An 18454-nucleotide genomic window follows, 5' to 3' on the forward strand; every position below is an offset into this window, starting at 1 on the left:
AGCGCTTACTATGTGCCAAGCACTGTTCTAAGCACCAGGATAGATACAAGGTAATCAGGTTGTGCCACGTGGGGCTCACAGACTGGAAGGGAAGGGATCGTCACTCTTTAGCGTTGCGTTGTACTCTCCCAAGCGCTTAGTACGGTGCTCTGCCCACAGTAAGCGCTTAATAAATGGGATTGAGTGGAATGAACAGCCGAGGGTCTCGTTGGATCCCCCCCGCCGAGTACACGGGCCTTCTCTCCCCAGGCCTGGACAGCAGCCCCGAGTGTGCTTGCGGCCGCAGCCACTTCACCTGTGCCGTGAGCGCGCTGGGCGAGTGCACCTGCATCCCAGCCCAGTGGCAGTGCGACGGCGACAACGACTGCGGCGATCACAGCGACGAGGACGGCTGCAGTAAGGACCCTCCGGGTGCAAGGGGCGGGAGTCCCGGGGGGTGAGAGGGAAAGGAGGAGGGGAGCACGGGCTGCGGGAGGGCCGTACGGGCTACGGGTTGGTCGCTACCCAACCTTTACCTGCCTGGCACCATTACCCCTGGCTCAGGTCGCAAATCCCCCTCTATTTAGAGGTGCAAAACCGCCTTGTAGTGGAAAGAGCTTAGGCCTAGGAGTAAGGGGACCTGGGTTCTGGTCCCGGCTCCGCCATACGTCTGCTGGGTGATCTCGGGCAAGCCGCTTCACTTCTCGGTACCTCCTTTACCTCGTGTGTGAAATAGGGGTTGAGACCGTGAGCCCCACGTGGGGCAGGGACGGTTTCCCACCTGATTGGCTCGTATCTATCTCAGGGCTTAGAACAGTGCTCGGCACATAATAAACGCTTAACAAATACTACGATTATTATTATTATTACTATTCTTTTAGACCAGTTTCAAGAAAGTAGCTCATATTTGAAGACCACCTATCAAAAAAACATCACTTTAGTGGAACTGTATTGTTTTAGACCCGTTTCCAGAAAGTACCTTTTATTTGAAGACCACCTAACAAATCACTTTAGTGGAACTGTATTGTTTTAGACCAGTTTGAAGAAAGGACCTCATATTTGAAGACCCCCCCAGTCAAATAAACATCACTCTAGTGGCGCTGAATTGTTTTAGACCAGTTTCAAGAAAGCATCTCATATTTGAAGACCACCTATCAATGAAACATCTCTTTAGTGGAACTGTATTGTTTTAGACCAGTTTCCAGAAAGTACCTTGTATTTGAAGACCACCTATCAAAAAAACATCACTTTAGTGGAACTGCAGGTGTTTTCCTTAAGCCAGTATTACTGTATTCATATTGTTTGCACACATAAATGCACATCATTTTGGTACATCAACCTACGTGTCCCTTCTAGCAGTGTTCTACATATCTGTCCATCTTGTCTCTTTCAAATGGCAAGTTCTTCGAGGGCAGGGACTACGACTTCTCCAAACTCTCTAAACCCCTCCAGAGCACCATACCAAACCCAAAATGAGCTCTTGAAAATTTCTGTTGATGGCTCTCAAAAATTGACGTTGATGTTGACGATATAGTAATAATAGTTGTGGTTTTTCATTAAGCACTTACTGTAAGCCAAGCACTGTACTAAGCACTGGAGTAGATACAAGATGATCGGGTCCCACGTAAGGCTCAAAGTCGAAATAGGAGGGAAACTAGGTATTGAATCCCCATTTTGCAGAATGAGAGAATTGAGGCACAGAGAAGTTAAGGGCCTTGCCCAAGGTCACAAAGCAGGTCGCAGAGCTGGGACTAGAATCCAGGTCCTCTGACCCCCTGGCCCATGTCCTTTCTCCTAGGCCTCTCTGGTCCTACCCAAGAGTCAAGGTGTGCAATGCAACTTTTATGGTAGATTGATATTTAAAGAACGCATTTACTCTTCTCTTAATAATAATGTTGGTATTTGTTAAGCGCTTACTATGTGCAGAGCACTGTTCTAAGGGCTGGGGTGGATATAGGGTAATCAGGTTGTCCCACGTGAGGCTCATAGTTAATCCCCATTTTACAGATGAGGGAACTGAGGCACAGAGAAGTTAAGTGACTTGCCCACAGTCACACAGTTGACAAGTGGCAGAGCCGAGAGTCGAACCCATGAGCTGTGACTCCCAAGCCCGGGCTCTTTCCACTGAGCCGTGCTGCTTCTCTAATCTGGGCCTCCCAGAAACTCAGCATGCCACCTGGTCCTACTTTAGTCCTGATTTTCAGGACCGAATGATAGTCTGCGCGGTCAGACCGCAGAGTCGGAGACGCCGAAGCTGTCGTGCTTCCAAGACCCGTGGAGAAGCTGGTACAAGCTGTGGAAAAGCAGCGTGGCCTAGCGGAAAGAGCACGGGCCTGGGAGTCGGAGGACCCAGGTTCTGATCCCAGCTCCACCACTTGTCTGCTGATTGACCTTGGGGAAGTCACTTCACTTCTCTAGGCCTCAGCTTCTTCATCTGTAAAACAGGGATTAAGACTGCGGCTGGGTCCAACCTAATTAGTGCTTAGTACGGTGCCTGGAGCATAGTAAGAATTTAACAAATACCATTTGACCAGAAAAAAAAACCAAACAAACATGGAATCTCATGGCACTGCCTCGGCACCCTGGTCTAGATGACATAAAGGCTTTCTGGTCCCCGCCGCCCCAGCTAAACGGACTGCAGCCTTGACACGAACGCGGTGAAGGTTGTGTGTCCTTCCCGGGAGGAAAAGGCTTTCTCTTACTTTCTACCCTCATGCTTTTCCCCGACTTCCCGAGGGTCGACTTCCCCAAAATGTCCTCCGTCCCTCTCGTGGACTTCCCTCCCTCACGAACTCCCTGCCCTCAAGCTCCATCCTTCCGGTCGCAACCCCCTGGCCCCGGCTGCCGCTCGGCGCTTGGCTAAGAACGTAGATCCCTGGTGGTGCAGCTGGGAGAGGGGCAGGGGGATTAAGAGCCGAGAGCTCCGGCTCAGCGAGGAGGGAGAACGGGGCGGTTCGGGCAGGGGAGCGTGGGCTCACCTTGTGACATCTCTCGCCGGGCTCCAGTGTTGCCCACCTGCTCCCCTCTCGACTTCCACTGCGACAACGGGAAGTGCATCCGCCGCTCCTGGGTGTGCGATGGCGACAACGACTGTGAGGACGACTCGGATGAACAGGACTGTCGTGAGTGTTGGTGGGGTGGGGAGGAATCGGTGGCCTTAAAGTAGGGGGGGTAGAAGCGGTGTGGCCTAGCGGATAGAGGACGGGCTTGGGGGGGGCGGAAGGACCTGGAGTCTTGTCTGCTGTGTGACCTTGGACAGGTCACATCACTTCCGCGGGCTTCATTTCCCTCTGTAAAGTGGGGATTAAGACCGTGAGCCCGATGGGAGACACGGACTGTGTCCGACCTGATCAGCCTGTACCTACCCCAGCGCTCAGAACAGTGTCTGGCACGTACTAAGTTCGTTCATTCGTTCATTCAATCATTTATGGAGTGCTTACTGTGTACAAAACACTGTACTAAGTGCTTGGGAGAGTACAGTATAACGATAGACACATTCCCTGCCCGCAACGGTCTTACAGTCTAGAGGGGGAGACAGACATTAATATGAATGAATAAATCACGAATTTACAAGTGCTTAACAAATACCATAAAAAAAAAAAGAATGTTACAATTCCAGGTCTCGGCTGTTTTCTGAGCTCACCCTGAGCTGCACAGGGGAGTTTTGGGTCTTGACCTTTCGTCCCCTGCGCGGGCAGCGGCAAGGATCTGGTCTGGACCGAGGGCTGGTCTGGGCCCGAGGCCCCGGGCTTTTCGGGCGGGTTCCGGGGCACTGGGGGCAGCCGGTGACTCCGCGCGCGTCCCCACAGCACCCCGGGAGTGTGAGGAGGACGAGTTCCCCTGCCAGAACGGCTACTGCATCCGCAGCCTGTGGCACTGCGACGGGGACAACGACTGTGGCGACAACAGTGACGAGCAGTGTGGTGAGTGATGCCCGCGGGGCCTCGGAGGAGGAGTTGGCCGCAGTCGATCGGGCGGGGTTGATGGAGCGTCTACGGCGCGCGGAACGCTGTACCGAGTGCTTGGGAGAGTACGGTGTGACAGGGTTGGTACATACGATGCCCGGCCACGAGGAGGAACAGGGGTGTAGGTCTGAAGGAGGCACTCGCGTCGCCAGCCGCCGGCAGGAACCTCGGGCAAGATGTCCACGGTTGCCAGAGCCGTGGGGAGGAGCAGAAGGGAGAGATCGCGGCCTGGGCGGGAAGACCTCCGAGAACCACTGGGTCGAAGTATACGTGAGAAGCAGTGTGGCCTGGTGGAAAGAGCACGGGCCTGGGGGTCGGAGGACCAGGATTCTAATCCCAGCTCTGCCACTTGTCTGCTGGGTGCCCTTGGGCAAGCCACTTTACCTCTCTGGGCCTCAGTTCCCTCATCTGTAAAATGGGAATTGAGACTGGGAGCCCCATGTGGGAAGGGCACCGTGTCCAGCCTGATTAGCTCTGTATCTACCCCAGCACTCGGTACAGTGCCTGGTACGTAGTAAGCGCTTAACAAATACCAATTTGAAAAAAGTAAAGATAGAGCCTGTCCAGGACTCTTCTTTCTCTAGGTGTTCAGCCTGGCCTAGTGGAAAGAGCATGGGTCTGGGAGTCATAGGACCTGGATTCTAATCCTGGCTCTACCATTCGCCTGCCGTGTGACCTTGGACAAGTCACTTTACTTCTCTGGGCCTCAGTGTCCTCATCTGTCAAATGGGGATTAAATCCCCCTCCCTCTGTCTTAGATTGTGACCCCGATGTGGGCCAGGGACCGGGTCCAACCTGATTACTCTGACTTCCAGCACTCGAAGCGGTGAATGACACAGAGTAAGGGCTTAACGAACGCCATTATCTCATTTATTTTTATTTAAATCTCTTTATGAGATGAAATTCAGTGGGTGGGACTTATTGAGTCCCGCGCCCCCAGGCCAGAGGAGCCGTGGAGGTCGGGCGTCGGGAAAGGAGCCGGGGCGGGGGGGCGAGGCGGCGGGTACATCTACCTCCCTGTGAAGTCGAGGCTCGGTTCTCGTGGAACCTCCCTCTTGCTGCCCGGAGGCGGGAGCCCCGGAACAGACGGCACCTTGGGTGTCCCCGCAGATATGCGCAAGTGCTCGGAGAAGGAGTTTCGCTGCAGCGACGGCAGCTGCATCGCTGAGCATTGGTACTGCGATGGCGACACTGACTGCAAGGACGGTTCCGACGAAGAGAGCTGCCGTGAGTGCTTGCTCACCCCCTGGAGCCGAGCGGGGAGAGGGAGGGGGCCTAGCGCCGTAAAGGTAATGGTTTGCGCCGGGCCGCTTGCCCTCTCTGGTCCCTGCCGGTCACGTTCCCGCTGGGGCACAGAGTGCCACCCGCAGAGGGGCAGCACCTTGCGGAGGGCACGCGGAGGGTCATTTTGTAACACGCGTGACCCGTCTCTGGCCGGAGCGTCACCACGGCAGAGGGTCAGCGCTTTGACGTAGACCGTTACCCGGAAGCCGCTTGCCTCGGGAGCCGCTGTGGTCCTCGCTGGCCGAATTAGCCGGCCGTCTTGCGGGTATCTTGTCGGGTCCGCCCACCTCGTGGGGCACCTTAGGTGGTTCTTTGGTCCGAAAATCTCACTGCCGATGTCTAGCCCCAGCGGGCAGAGCTGAGACCGGGGCCGGTCCCTGGATCCCCAGAGCGGTGGTCTTTCCCGTCAACCGACAGCGGGGCCGAAGGGAGTTCTTCTAGTAAAGGCCCTGAGAAGCAGCGTGGCCTAGTGCGTAAAACACGGGCCTTGGAGTCAATTGACTTACTGGCAAGAAAGAGCCCGGGCTTGGGAGTCAGAGGTCGTGGGTTCTGATCCCAGCTCCTCCACCTGTCAGCTGTGTGACTTTGGGTAAGTCACTTCACTTCTCTGTGCCTCAGTTCCCTCATCTGTAAAATGGGGATTAAGACCGTGAGCCCCACGTGGGACCACCTGATGACCTTGTATCTACCCCAGCGCTTAGAACGGTGGTCGGCACATAGTAAGCGCTTAACAAGTACCGTCATTATTATTCTAATTCCAGCTCCGCCACTCGTCCAAGTCACTCAGCTTCTCGGTGCCTCCGTTCCCTCGTGTGTAAAATGGGGATTAAGACCGTGAACCCCATGTGGACCACGAACTGTGTCCAACCTGATCGGCTCGTAGCTACTCCAATGCTCAGTACAGCGCCGGCCACATAATAATAATGATAATAATGTTGGTATTTGTCAAGCGCTTACTCTGTGCAGAGCACCGTTCTAAGTGCTGGGGGAGATACAGGGAATCAGGTTGTCCCAAGGGAGGCTCACAGTCAATCCCCATTTTACAGATGATGTAACTGAGGCACCGAGAAGTGAAGTGACTTGCCCACAGTCCCACAGCCGCCAAGTGGCAGAGCCGGGATTCGAAGCCATGACCTCGGACTCTCACGCTCGGGCTCTTTGCACCGAGCCACACTGCTTCTGGTGAACATAGCGAGCACTTAACGAACGCCGTTAAAGGCAAAACCAGAGACCCGTTAACCTGAACTGGGGTGGCCACCTCGGTCTGCTGGCCAGGCCCCGTGGGGTGACTGTGCCCCCGGAGCCCCCCGAAGCTGAGTTTTCTCTCCCCTCCCCTGGCCTCCAGCCTCGGCGGTGCCCGCCCCGCCGTGCAGCCTGGAGGAGTTCCAGTGCGCGTACGGCCGCTGCATCCTGGACATCTACCACTGCGATGGGGACGACGACTGCGGGGACTGGTCTGACGAGTCCGACTGCTGTGAGTGTCCCCTCGGCGGCGGGCCGGGGAAGGCGGGCGAGGAGAGGCCAAGGCGGTTGTGGCTGGGAGAGCAAGAGGTGTTCCCCCGGGGGGGCGGGGGGGGAGGTTGCTCACAGAAACAAAGCGTCATCGTCATCATCAGTGGTACGTACTGAGTGCTTACTGCTGGCGGAGCACTGTACTAAACACCTGGGAGAGTATAATACAGCAGAGAAGCAGCATGGCGTAGATAGAGCCCGGGCCTGGGCGTCAGAAGCTGAAGGGTTTTAATCCCAGCTCTCCCCCTTGTCTGCTGTGTGACCTTGGCGAGTCGCTTCACTTCTCTGGGCCTCAGTTGCCTCATTTGCGAAATGGGGATTGAGACCGTGACCCCCACGTGGGACAGGGACCGTGTCCAACCCGATTTGCTTGTATCCAACCCAGTACGGCGCCTAGCACCTAGTAAGCGCTCAACAAATGCCGTAGTCGTTACCACCAACGGAGCTGGCAGACACGTTCCCCACCCGCAACCGAGTTTACGGTCTAGAGCGGGGGGAACGAGCGTTTTTTTAAATTAAGCACTTGTGACGCGTCGAGCCCCGTGCTAAGCGCTGGGGTTGGACGCTCCAATTCAGCAAGGACAGGGACCTTATGGTCCAATCAGATGGGGAGCAGGGCGGGCGCCCACCCTCCCCCTGAATGACCTCTGTTTTCGTCCAGCCTCCCACCAGCCCTGCCGGTCCGGGGAATTCATGTGTGATAGCGGCTTGTGCATCAACGCGGGCTGGCGCTGCGACGGGGACGCCGACTGCGACGATCAGTCTGACGAACGCAACTGCAGTGAGTGGTCGGAGGACGGCGGGGGAGGAGGAGTGGGAAGAGGGGGCTGGAGAGAATGTAGGGGGGGATCGTAGGGTAGGAGACGGGGGCAGGTGTCGGTGACGATTCGATCTTGGGGGTGGTGGGGTGAGGGCCCCCCTTCTTTGGTCAGCTCCCGCTCATTCTCCAGCCACATCCATGTGCACGGCGGAGCAGTTCCGGTGTAAGTCCGGCCGGTGTGTCCATCTTTCTTGGCGCTGCGATGGGGAGGACGACTGCTCGGACAACAGCGACGAGGAGAACTGCGAGAATACAGGTTGGGCCCCACTGCTCTATCCTCCACCCTCTAAAATTACTGGATGATTTTCTCCCAGCCCTTCTCTCCACCTTTTCTGGCCTCGGAGTGAGGAAGTGTCGGAGAGCAGTGATCATCAGTAGACACCCAGACGTATCTTCAGTTGTTACTCGAATTCCTGCTTGCCCGTAGCCTGATTTCCTTCGGGCTCTGAGTCTCCAGGCCGTGCCGAATACCTCGACTGGTTTAACCTTTCCCCGTTCCAACAGTGACCTGAGCCACTTCCCTCTCTCTCGCACACTTCCCTCTCACGGGTTCCAGGTCCTTTTTCTGTTCCACAGTATCGTTAGGCGCTTCCTGTGTGTCAATTTCTGTTCTAAGCACTGGGGTAGGTACAGATTAATTGGATCGGACACATTCCCCGTCCCGCATAGGGCTCAGAGTCCAAGTGGGAGGAAGAACAGATGATGATGATGATGATGATGATGGTATTTGTTAAGCTCTTACTACGTGCCAAGCACTGTTCCGAACACTGGGATAGATGCAAGGTAATCAGGTTGTCTCACGTGGGGCTCACCCCCACTTTCCAGTTGAGGTAACTGAGGCACAGAGAAGTGAAGTGACTTGCCCAGAGTCACACAGCTGACAAGTGGCAGAGTAGGAATTAGAACCCATGACCTCGGACTCCCAAGCCCGTGCTCTTCCACTAAGCCACGCTGCTTCTTACTGAGGTACTGAATCTCCGTTTTACGGATGGGGAAGCTGAGACACAGAGAGGTTAAGTGTCTAGCCCAACGTCACACAGTAAGCGATTGGCAGCGCCAGGATTAGAACCCAGGTCCTCTGACTCCCAGGCCCATGTTCTTTCCATTAGGCCGTGCTGTTTCTCCTTCCACCCTCTGGCCCCTTCCCGCTCTTTCAGGCTGGAATTGTCCCTCAGAGGAAAATACAAACGTTTAGATCAATCAATCAATCAATCAGTTAATCGATGCTATTTATTGAGCATTTACTATGTGCAGAGCACTGTACCAAACGCTCGGGAGGGTGCGATACGACCGAGTTGGTAGGCACGATCCCAGCCCACGAGAAGCTCACCATCTAGAGAGGCAGCATGGCCTAGTGGATAGAGCTCGGGCCTGGGAGTCAGCACGTTATGGGTTCTAATCCCGGTTCCCCCACTTGTCTGCTGCGTGACCTTGGGCAAGGCGGTTCAGTGCTCTGTGCCTCAGTTACCTCATCTGGAAAATGGGGGTTGAGACTGTGAGCCCTACGTAGGACAGGGGACTGTGTCCAACCTGATCCGTTTGTATCAGACAAACGGCGTGGCTCAGCGGAAAGAGCCCGGGCTTGGGAGTCAGAGGTCATGGGTTCGAATCCCGGCTCCGCCGCTTGTCAGCTGGGTGACTGTGGGCAAGTCACTTCACTTCTCTGTGTCTCAGTGACCTCATCTGGAAAATAGGGATGAAGACCGTGAGCCTCACGTGGGACGACCCGATCACTCTGTACCTCTCCCGGCGCTTAGAACAGTGCTCTGCGCATAGTCGGCGCTTAACACATACCAACGTAATTATTATTATTATTATCCACCTTAGAAGAGTGCCCGGCACATAGTAAGCGCTTAACTAGTACTAATCTTTGGTATCAGAGGGGAGTCTAGACTCGTCTGAGCAGTTCCCTTCCTCCTTTAGAACTTCAGCCTCCCCGCGACCCTCCCTGCCCGGTCTCGACCTTCCGGTCCGACACCCGGTCCTCGTCTCCTCCCCCAGGGGTCCCCCAGTGCGCCTCCGACCAGTTCCTGTGTAGGAACGGGCGCTGCATCGGCCAGAGGAAGCTGTGCAACGGCATCGACGACTGCGCGGACAACAGCGATGAGAGCCCCCAGCAGAACTGCCGTGAGTCGCCCCGGGTCCCGGGGGCTGGGCGATCGGCGGCCAGACGGACCCCGCTTCGAGCCCTGGGAGCGAAAAGGGACCCCTCCCCGGGGGCTCGTGCAAACGCAAGAGCCGTTCCCCGAAGCCTCGGTGGGAACGCCGAGTGGCCTCCGCCGGGACGGGGCGGGACTCGGTCCCTCTCTTTGGCTTGGCGCAGGGCCGCGGACGGGCGAGGAGAACTGCAACGTCGATAACGGCGGCTGCGCCCAGAAGTGTCAGATGGCCCGGGGGGCCGTGCAGTGCACCTGCCACACCGGCTACCGCCTCACGGAGGACGGGCGCACGTGCCAGGGTGAGCCGGGGCGGAAGGTGGGGCGGAAGAGGGAGCCGGACGGACGACCGGGAAGCGGCGCGACCCGGCGGGAAGAGCCCGGGGCCCGGGAGCCGGGGGACCTGCCGTGTGACCCCGGGCGAGTGGCTTCACTTCTCTGGGCCTCGGTTCCCCCCGCCGGCAGAATTCATTCAGTCGTATTTACTGAGCGCCCGCTGTGTGCACGGCACTGGACTAAGCGCTCGAACGCGAGCCCCACGTCGGACCCGATCATCTCGTATCTACCCCAGCTCTTAGATGGGAGCCCCAGGTCGGGCCTGATTACCTCGTATCCACCCCAGGTCGTAGTACGGTGCTTGGCGCGTAGCGAGCACTTCGGTGCCATTAAAAAAAAACGGGTATGGGGAAATGGGAAGGGAGCGATGGGACGGGTGGTCCGGGAATCGGGTGGGGGGACGTCGGAGAGGTCGGTCACCTGACGCGGGCACCGTCCCACCCAGACGTGAACGAGTGTGCCGAAGAAGGCTACTGCAGCCAGGGCTGCACCAACAGCGACGGGGCTTTCCAGTGCTGGTGCGAGGCCGGCTACGAACTGAGGCCCGACCGGCGCAGCTGCAAGGCTCTCGGTAAGGACGGCCGGGAACCGGCCCCACGGGCGAGGGCGCGGCCAACCCTTGCGACATACCCTTGGCCTCCCTACGGGGAGAGGCCGAGGAGGATCCCGGCTCCGCCGTCTGTCCGCTCACGGGACCTTGCTCCTCTGGACCTCGGTCACCTCCTCTTCCTCGGTAAAACGGGGATTGAGACCGTGAGCCCCATCTGTAATCCCATCTGATTAGTTGGTATCCGCCCCAGTGCTTAGAACGGGGCCCGGCACATAGTAAGCGCTAAAAAAAAATACCACAGAAAACAGCAGTGGATTCCGAGTCCCCGAGGGACAGGTGGAAGGTCGGGGTGAGATGGACCGCTCTGAGGTTTGCGATGGAGGAGGGCGTCCCCGGGAGAAGATACGGGGTTCCTACCGTGGGAACGGGCCTGGAGTCGGTGGGAATGGCCCTCCCGTGGAGAGGAGGCCGGCATTTGAGCGGGCGGTTGGTTAGGGGTCCGGGCCCCTGTCTCCGTTGCCCCCCAGGGCCGGAGCCCGTGCTGCTCTTCGCCAATCGGATCGACATCAGGCAGGTGCTGCCGCACCGCTCAGAATACACGCTGCTGCTCAACAACCTGGAGAACGCCATCGCCCTCGACTTCCACCACCGGCGCGAGCTCGTCTTCTGGTCAGACGTCACCCTTGACCGGATCCTGCGGGCCAACCTCAACGGCAGCAACGTGGAGGAGGTGGTGTCCACTGGGCTGGAGAGCCCAGGTACCGAGTGGGAAGCCTCGGGAAAGGGGCCGTAGGTGGGGAAACACCAGGGGAGGAGGGCCGGGTGCTAAGGGAAAACGACTTGGGGAGGATGCGTTTTAGAGGACGTCCGGGGAGTCCGGGGTCAGGATTGGGTGGGTCGGGATTGGGTCCGTGACTGGGATAGAAACGTGAAAACTCGGTGTTCCGGCACTAACGCTCTCACTCCGTCTCTTTCCCTCGAGGGGGCCTGGCCGTGGACTGGCTTCACGACAAACTCTACTGGACCGACTCGGGGACCTCCCGGATCGAAGTGGCCAACTTAGATGGTGCCCACCGGAAGGTCCTCCTTTGGCAGAACCTGGAAAAGCCCCGTGCCATCGCCTTGCATCCCATGCAGGGGTGAGTGGGACCCCTGGCGTCCTGGAGCCTCTTCGGGCCCCTCCGGTCCCTCTCGGCTACCTTGGCCTGACTAGCTGAGGGAGGGTCCCCGAAATGGCGGCTCTCCCGCGAGATAGACGCCCCGGAGGGCCACGGAGGCCTGTTTATGCCACCCCCTTCTCCCCGGACTTCACTTCCACCCGCCGTGCTGAATCCCGTGCTTCAGGGCTGCTCTGGAATCCACTGGTCTCCCAGAGAACTCGGTCCGGGGGCCCTTTCCCGGTCTCAGGCTTCTCTCTTCTTCTCCCCTTGCCTCTCTTCAGTACCATTTACTGGACAGACTGGGGCAACACCCCCCGCATAGAGGCCTCCAGCATGGACGGCTCCGGTCGACGCATCATTGCAGACACACACCTGTTCTGGCCCAACGGGCTCACCATCGACTACGCCGGGCATCGCATGTACTGGGTGGATGCCAAGCACCATGTCATCGAGCGGGCTGACCTGGACGGGAGCAACCGCAAGGCCGTCATCAGCCAGGGTAATGCCCGCCTGGCTCAGGCCTCGCGTCGCCCTGCCCCGCATCTTCGGTCCCGGCGTCGGCCCGCCGGGCCCCGGCGGATAGGATGCTTCGGACGGGGCTGGAACCTCGCTCGCTTATCGCTCGGTCCCTCTTATCTGCGGGCCCCGGGAGGGGAGGCCGCTGGTAGCAGCCAGGAGTCGGCGAGGGCTGGGCTCAGGGCATTCTGCCGTCCTCCACAGGCCTCCCGCACCCCTTTGCCATCACGGTCTTTGAAGACAGCCTGTACTGGACGGACTGGCACACCAAAAGCATCAACAGTGCCAATAAGTTCACCGGCAAGAATCAGGAGATCATCCGCAACAAACTCCATTTCCCCATGGACATCCACACCCTGCACCCCCAGCGTCAACCAGCAGGTAACCGCTCACCTGGCAGTTAAGGAGGCGGCGGAGCTAGGCTCCTGTTTAGTGCCATCCCTAGAACCCGTGGGGTCTTGCCCGCATCCTCCGGAGGCCCATTTTTTGGGAGCAAGATCCAGGACCGAGGCACTTGTGGGCCGGTCCCTCCCTCTCCTGGTCACCCGAGGCAGCACAATCCGGGTAACTGAGGCCGGCCCTGTTAGTCGAGTCGTTAGAATCACCGAGTTGGAAGAATCCAGAAGAGGTCAACTGGTCCCGTCTCCCTCCTTTAAAAATTGCATTTTTAATAATCATACCGATAAATATGGCATTTGTTAAGCGCTTACTATGTGCACAGCACTGTTCTAAGCGCTGGGGTAGATACAGGGTGGTCAGATTGTCCCACGTGGGATAATCCCCATTTTTACAGATGAGGTAACTGAGGCACAGAGAAGTTAAGCGACTTGCCCGGGGTCACACAGCAGACACGTGGCGGAGTCGGGACTAGAACCCTCGACCTCTGACTCCCAAGCCCGGGCTCTTTTTAAGGATTCCCAGGGACGGAGACACCGCAACCTTCTTTGGTGACGTGTTCCGGTCTCTAATCTCTTTGGCCAAAAAGAGGAGCACTGTCCTGCTGAAAAAAATGAGTCCATTTTCTCCACTTCCGGTTCATCAGAGTGGATGGGCTCTCTGTCGGATTCTGCCCTTATTACATTAACTATTCCCGCCGTCCTTCCCCCCGCGTCCAAAACCCAAAGAGGTCAACTGGTCCCGTCTCCCGTCTCCCTCCTTTAAAAATTGCATTTTTAAGGACTCCCGGGGACGGAGACACCGCAACCTTCTTTGGTAACGTGTACCGTTCTCTAATCTCCTCTTTGGCCAAAGAGTTATCAGGTCCCCCGAGCGCCGTCCTGCTGTAAAATGAGTCCATTTTCTCCACTTCTGGTTCATTAGAGCGCATGGGCTCTCCGTCGGATTCTGCCCTTATATTAACTATTCCCACCGTCCTTCCCCCCCGTGACCGAAACCGAAGGAGGTCAACTGGTCCCGTCTCCCGTCTCCCGCCTTTAAAAATTGCATTTTTAAGGATTCCCAGGGACGGAGACACCGCAAGCTTCTTTGGTAACGTGTTCCGGTCTCTAATCTCCCCTTTGGCCAAAGAGTTATCAGGTCCCCCCGAGCGCCGTCCTGCTGTAAAACGAGCCCATTTTCTCCACTTCTGGTTCATTAGAGCGGGATGGGCTCTCCGTCGGATTCTGCCCTTCTGTCAACTATTCCCGCCGTCCTCCCCCTCCGTGTCCGCCGCCCGTCTGTCCAGCCTTTGGCCTTACGTGCGGTTTTTTTTTGCTGGGGGCTATTTGAGCAGGGAGAAATCGCTGTGGGAAGAACAATGGGGGCTGCACTCACCTGTGCCTGCCAAGTGGGCAGAACTACACCTGCGCCTGCCCCACCGGCTTCCGCAAGATCAGCAGCCAAGCCTGCGCCCAGAGTAAGTGGGGGTCCGGGGACATCCCGCCTCCTCCGGGCTGCCGGTCCGGTCAGGGCTCCTCTTGGGGATGGGGATGAGGTGGAGGAAGTACAGGTTCTCTCTGGAGAGGCCCAGAGCAAAGGGAAGAGGGGAACGCCGGGTTTCCACATATGGCACAGGTTTCCACTCTGCCAGATACGGATCTGACCCTGGGGAATAGTGTTCGTCGAGAAGCGGCGTGGCCTAATGGGAAGAGCGTGAGCCTGGGAGTCGGAGAACCGGGGTTCTAATCCCGCCTCCGCCACATTGCCTGCTCTGTGACCTCGGGCGAGTCAGTCCTCTGGCCTTCGGTCCCCTCATCTACAAAATGGGGACTCTCACTCCCTCTTCTCCCTCCTCCTTCGATTGTGAAGGATCCGATGATCTCGTATCTACCCCGGCACGTAGTACGGTGCTTGGCATATAGTAAGTGCTTAACAGATACCACCCTTATTGCTATTATTATTATTAGATAACAGCAAAGTGTCACCCCCTAACGTAGCCTCTCTTGGGGCTACATGGTTATTCATAGTCCGTGACCCTCCTCTGCCATGAATCCCAGAGGTGATGATCAAAACTGAAGGCGAAACTTCTCTGAGCAGTTACTTCCACCAGACCATCTATCGGTGGTGTTTATTGAGCACGTACTATGTGAAGAGCACTAAGAGTTTGGGTGGGTACAACAGAGACACATTCCCTGTCCCCAAGGCGCTTATGGTCGGGAGAAATGCCAACACCAGGTTCATACACATCTACCAACTCTGTTACATTGTACTACCGAGTGCTGAGTTCCGTGGTCTGTGCCGAGTAAGCGCTCAGTAAATACCGTTGATGGATATACAGGGCCTTCCCCTGGTATTCCAGTGAAGTGGCATCCTCCCTCTCCCGGAATATGGCATTCCCGAGGGGCCCATCACGAGCACAGAATCCTAGACAGGGAGCACCCATTCGTCGCGCTACCTAATCATTGGCGGAAGCAGACTGGACTCTGGAATGTAGGGGTCTTGTCCAGGGGCTAGACTGAGCGAAGAGAGCAGTGTCCTGCCAGAGAGGGGCCGGAGCATCGATGTATTTTATGTAAATTATTCCTGATGGGGTCCCCGGGTAGAGCCAGGCATGTCTGGGGAGACGGGGGGACCGCCTCTAAAATCAATCGATCAGCGGTGTTCATTGAGCGCTTTACTGTGTCCAGAGCCTGGGCTGGGAGGAAGGGAGGCAATTAGCTGGGAAAGGATGGGACTGGAGAGAAGGTGCCCCTTCCAAGCGAAGGTGCGGCTGGGGAGGATTCACCACCTCTGCCTGGGAAGCCGGGAGATGGGCTGGAGCTTTCTGCTGAGGAGTAGAAGCAAGGAGCCGGAGGCAGCAAAGAGCCCTGAAAGGGGAAGCTCGGAAATAGATCCAGAAGCAGGGGGAAGTCAGGAAGGAGTTTCGGGGGAGCTGGAGGAGGGCCATCAGGGCATTGGCGTGGAGAAGGGGAAGTAGGGGTCTGACAGAGAAAGAGAAGGCTAAATTCAAGATAAAATATCACACCGGCCGAAGGAGCCTTTGGTCAGCACCCTGTTCAGCCGGCTTGCCCCACCCAGGCCCAGATTCTCACTCCAGTGGCCCTTGGGCCCCCGGTCCCGTCTCTCCGACCACCGGACCCACTCGAGCCAAAGGGTAGGAGAGGCTCTGAGGGCTGTGAGCGGTGGGGAGGAGCGAAGAGAAGGACGTGAGGCCCGGGTGGGAAACACAGCCGAGCCGGATGTCACGCAGGTGATGGTCTGTGTCTGTCACTATGTTGTTGAATTTAGAGAATTAAAAGAAGACCCTTTCGGCCTTTGATCAGGTCTTGACAAGTTCCTGCTTTTTGCCCGAAGGATGGACATCCGTCGGATCAGCTTCGACACGGAGGACCTGTCCGACGACGTCATCCCGTTGGCCGACGTGCGCAGCGCCGTGGCCCTGGACTGGGACTCCCGCGACGACTCCGTCTACTGGACTGACGTCAGCACTGACACCATCAGCCGGGCCAAGTGGGATGGAACAGGCCAGGAGGTACGGCTCGGCCCGGGCGGGACCCGGACGGGATGCCCCCCCTTTTTTTTTTTTTAACCTCCTCTCCTAGAGTGGGGAGGCCTTTCTGGAGACATTTTCATTGTAGGCCAGAGGGGAGTGATAATTTTAGCCCGTGGACCACATACCAAATTTATAAGTGGCTGTGGGTTAGCCAGTGATGGAAAAAGTAAAGGGACAAGGGAGCATTTCACAAGCGAAAGTGTAGCCACTTGGGGTCCCGGGGTCGCCTCCGGGCCGGCCGGGGATTCAGTTGGTGACCCCTCGTGCTGCCAGACGTACGGTCATCATCATCAACGGGTTTTATTGAGCGCTTACTACGTGCAGAGCACTGAACTAAGCGCCTGGGAGAGTACAATACAGCGGCAGGCCGAGGCGTTTCCAACTGCATCTGCGGCTGGAAGAGAACAAAGTCGGGGCTGCCGCAGACAGAAGCATCTGGTTCTGGATAGATTTTGTCCATCCCTGTTTTAGAGTCTCCTAACCCTAGATTGGGGGGTGGGGGGTGGTGTATCCTTGGGAAGTTCCCCTAATGGGTAAAGGTGGGGATGGGTCCTGGGTCAGCGGGTTTCATTTGATTTGTGATGGTGTTTTCTCCCTGCCCAGGTGGTGGTGGACACTAGTTTGGAGAGCCCGGCAGGACTGGCTATTGACTGGGTCACCAACAAGCTGTACTGGACGGATGCAGGTATGCCTGGCCTGGTGCTGTGGGGAACGGGGAAGGCCGTGTCCGTTGCACTTGTTCACCCTGAACTCAGTTGGAGCAAACTCAGCGCCCTCGTCCACTTCGCTCAGAGACTGGGGTTTCCACAGAGCAGTTAGGAGAGGCGGTGAGCCCCGTGGAAGCTGATGGGAGGATTCATAGCGTGATTTGGGCGTTTTCTAACCAAATGGCAGCTATTTCCACTTAGGGTTTGAACCTGGGGAGTCAGTCGTGCATTTATTGAGGGCTTACTCTGTGTAGAGCACTGTACTAAGCGCTTGGGAGAGTACAATGTAACAATAAACAGACACATTCCCTGTCCACAACAAACCCCCGTCAACCTCTTCTCCTCTCTGAGTTGGATGAGGGAGCCACTTCCATTAGCTATGACTCTCACCAAACGGATTAATGGTATCAATCAATTGTATTTATTGAGCACTTACCATGTGTACAGCACTGTACTGAGCGCTTGGGAGAGTACAATAAAACAACAGACACATTCCTGCCCACAACGAGCTCACAGTCTAGAGCAGGCGACATACGTTAATATAAATACATTGATTTAATAAATAACAGGTATATACGTATGGGCTGTGGGGACGGGAGAGAGGATGCATGAAGGAAGGAGCAAGGAAGAGTGGTGCAGAAGGGAGTGGGCGAAGAGGAGAAGAAGGCTTAGGAAAGTCTTCTTGGAGGAGAATAGTAACTCCCAATAATAACAATAGTAATAATCATTATGGTACTTGTTAAGCATTTACTCTGTCCTAAGCATAGTGGTAGAAATGAAATAATCAGTTCGGGCCCAGTCCCTGTCCCACGTGGGGCTCACAGTCTAAGTAAGAGGCAGAACAGGTATTGAATCCTCATTTTACAGATGAGGGAACTGAGGAAGTTAAGTGACTTGCCCAAGGTCACATAGGTACATGTCAGAGCCAGGTCCTCTGACTCCCCGGCCTGAGCTCTTTCCATTAGGCCACGCTGCTTCTCTTTTGGAATGAGGAAGGAGAGAGAGGCCTCGATTTCCAGGAGTGCCTGAATCAGCACTTCTCCATTTCCCCTTCCTCCCTTTCCTTTCCCCTCTCCCGGCCCGGGTCCAGAGGGCGAACCTTATTTGTCTCCTGTGTCTGTGCAGGCACCGACCGGATCGAGGTGGCCAACACAGACGGCACCATGAGGACGGTGCTCATCTGGGAGAATCTGGACCGCCCTCGAGACATCGTCGTGGAGCCAATGGGCGGGTGAGAGCCCCTTCCCTTTGCCATTTTATTACTACGGCGTTGGCTGAGCGCTTACTGTGTGCCAAGCGCTCTTCTAAGCTCTGGGGTTAACAGGTTAACCAGGTTGGAGCCGGTCCCTGTCCCACATGGGGCTCGGGGTCTAATTTGGCAGAAGTAGAATTTAACCCCCATTTTACAGTTGAGGAAGCCGAGGGCACAGTTAAGTGACGTGCCCGGAGCCACAGGGCAGACAGTCGGCAGAACCATGAATAGTACCCGGGTCCTCTGACTCCCAGACCCGAGTTCTTTTCACGGGGCCAGACTGCCT

The 18454-nt window shown here is 56.7% G+C and overlaps 1 protein-coding gene across 3 annotated transcripts in view; it reads left to right on the top strand.

Annotated features, from left to right (window-relative positions):
• The window catches only part of LRP4 (LDL receptor related protein 4), a 71579-nt gene that overhangs the window by 25130 nt on the left and 27995 nt on the right, over positions 1-18454 (top strand). For 2 of the 3 annotated variants that reach the window (XM_029059978.1, XM_029059980.1), the window contains exons 2-19: positions 250-396; positions 2985-3101; positions 3789-3902; positions 5055-5171; positions 6574-6702; positions 7402-7521; positions 7691-7816; positions 9562-9687; positions 9884-10018; positions 10498-10623; positions 11130-11360; positions 11585-11741; positions 12044-12261; positions 12483-12659; positions 14008-14133; positions 15980-16188; positions 16813-16894; positions 18042-18147. In XM_029059978.1, the coding sequence (XP_028915811.1) occupies positions 250-396; positions 2985-3101; positions 3789-3902; positions 5055-5171; positions 6574-6702; positions 7402-7521; positions 7691-7816; positions 9562-9687; positions 9884-10018; positions 10498-10623; positions 11130-11360; positions 11585-11741; positions 12044-12261; positions 12483-12659; positions 14008-14133; positions 15980-16188; positions 16813-16894; positions 18042-18147 (2563 nt within the window). The remainder of the gene's footprint in view (positions 1-249; positions 397-2984; positions 3102-3788; positions 3903-5054; positions 5172-6573; positions 6703-7401; positions 7522-7690; positions 7817-9561; positions 9688-9883; positions 10019-10497; positions 10624-11129; positions 11361-11584; positions 11742-12043; positions 12262-12482; positions 12660-14007; positions 14134-15979; positions 16189-16812; positions 16895-18041; positions 18148-18454) is intronic. The other variant, XM_029059979.1, reaches the window with a different exon arrangement.

This window comes from Ornithorhynchus anatinus, chromosome 3 (genome assembly GCF_004115215.2).
Source record: "Ornithorhynchus anatinus isolate Pmale09 chromosome 3, mOrnAna1.pri.v4, whole genome shotgun sequence".
NCBI lineage: Eukaryota > Metazoa > Chordata > Mammalia > Monotremata > Ornithorhynchidae > Ornithorhynchus > Ornithorhynchus anatinus.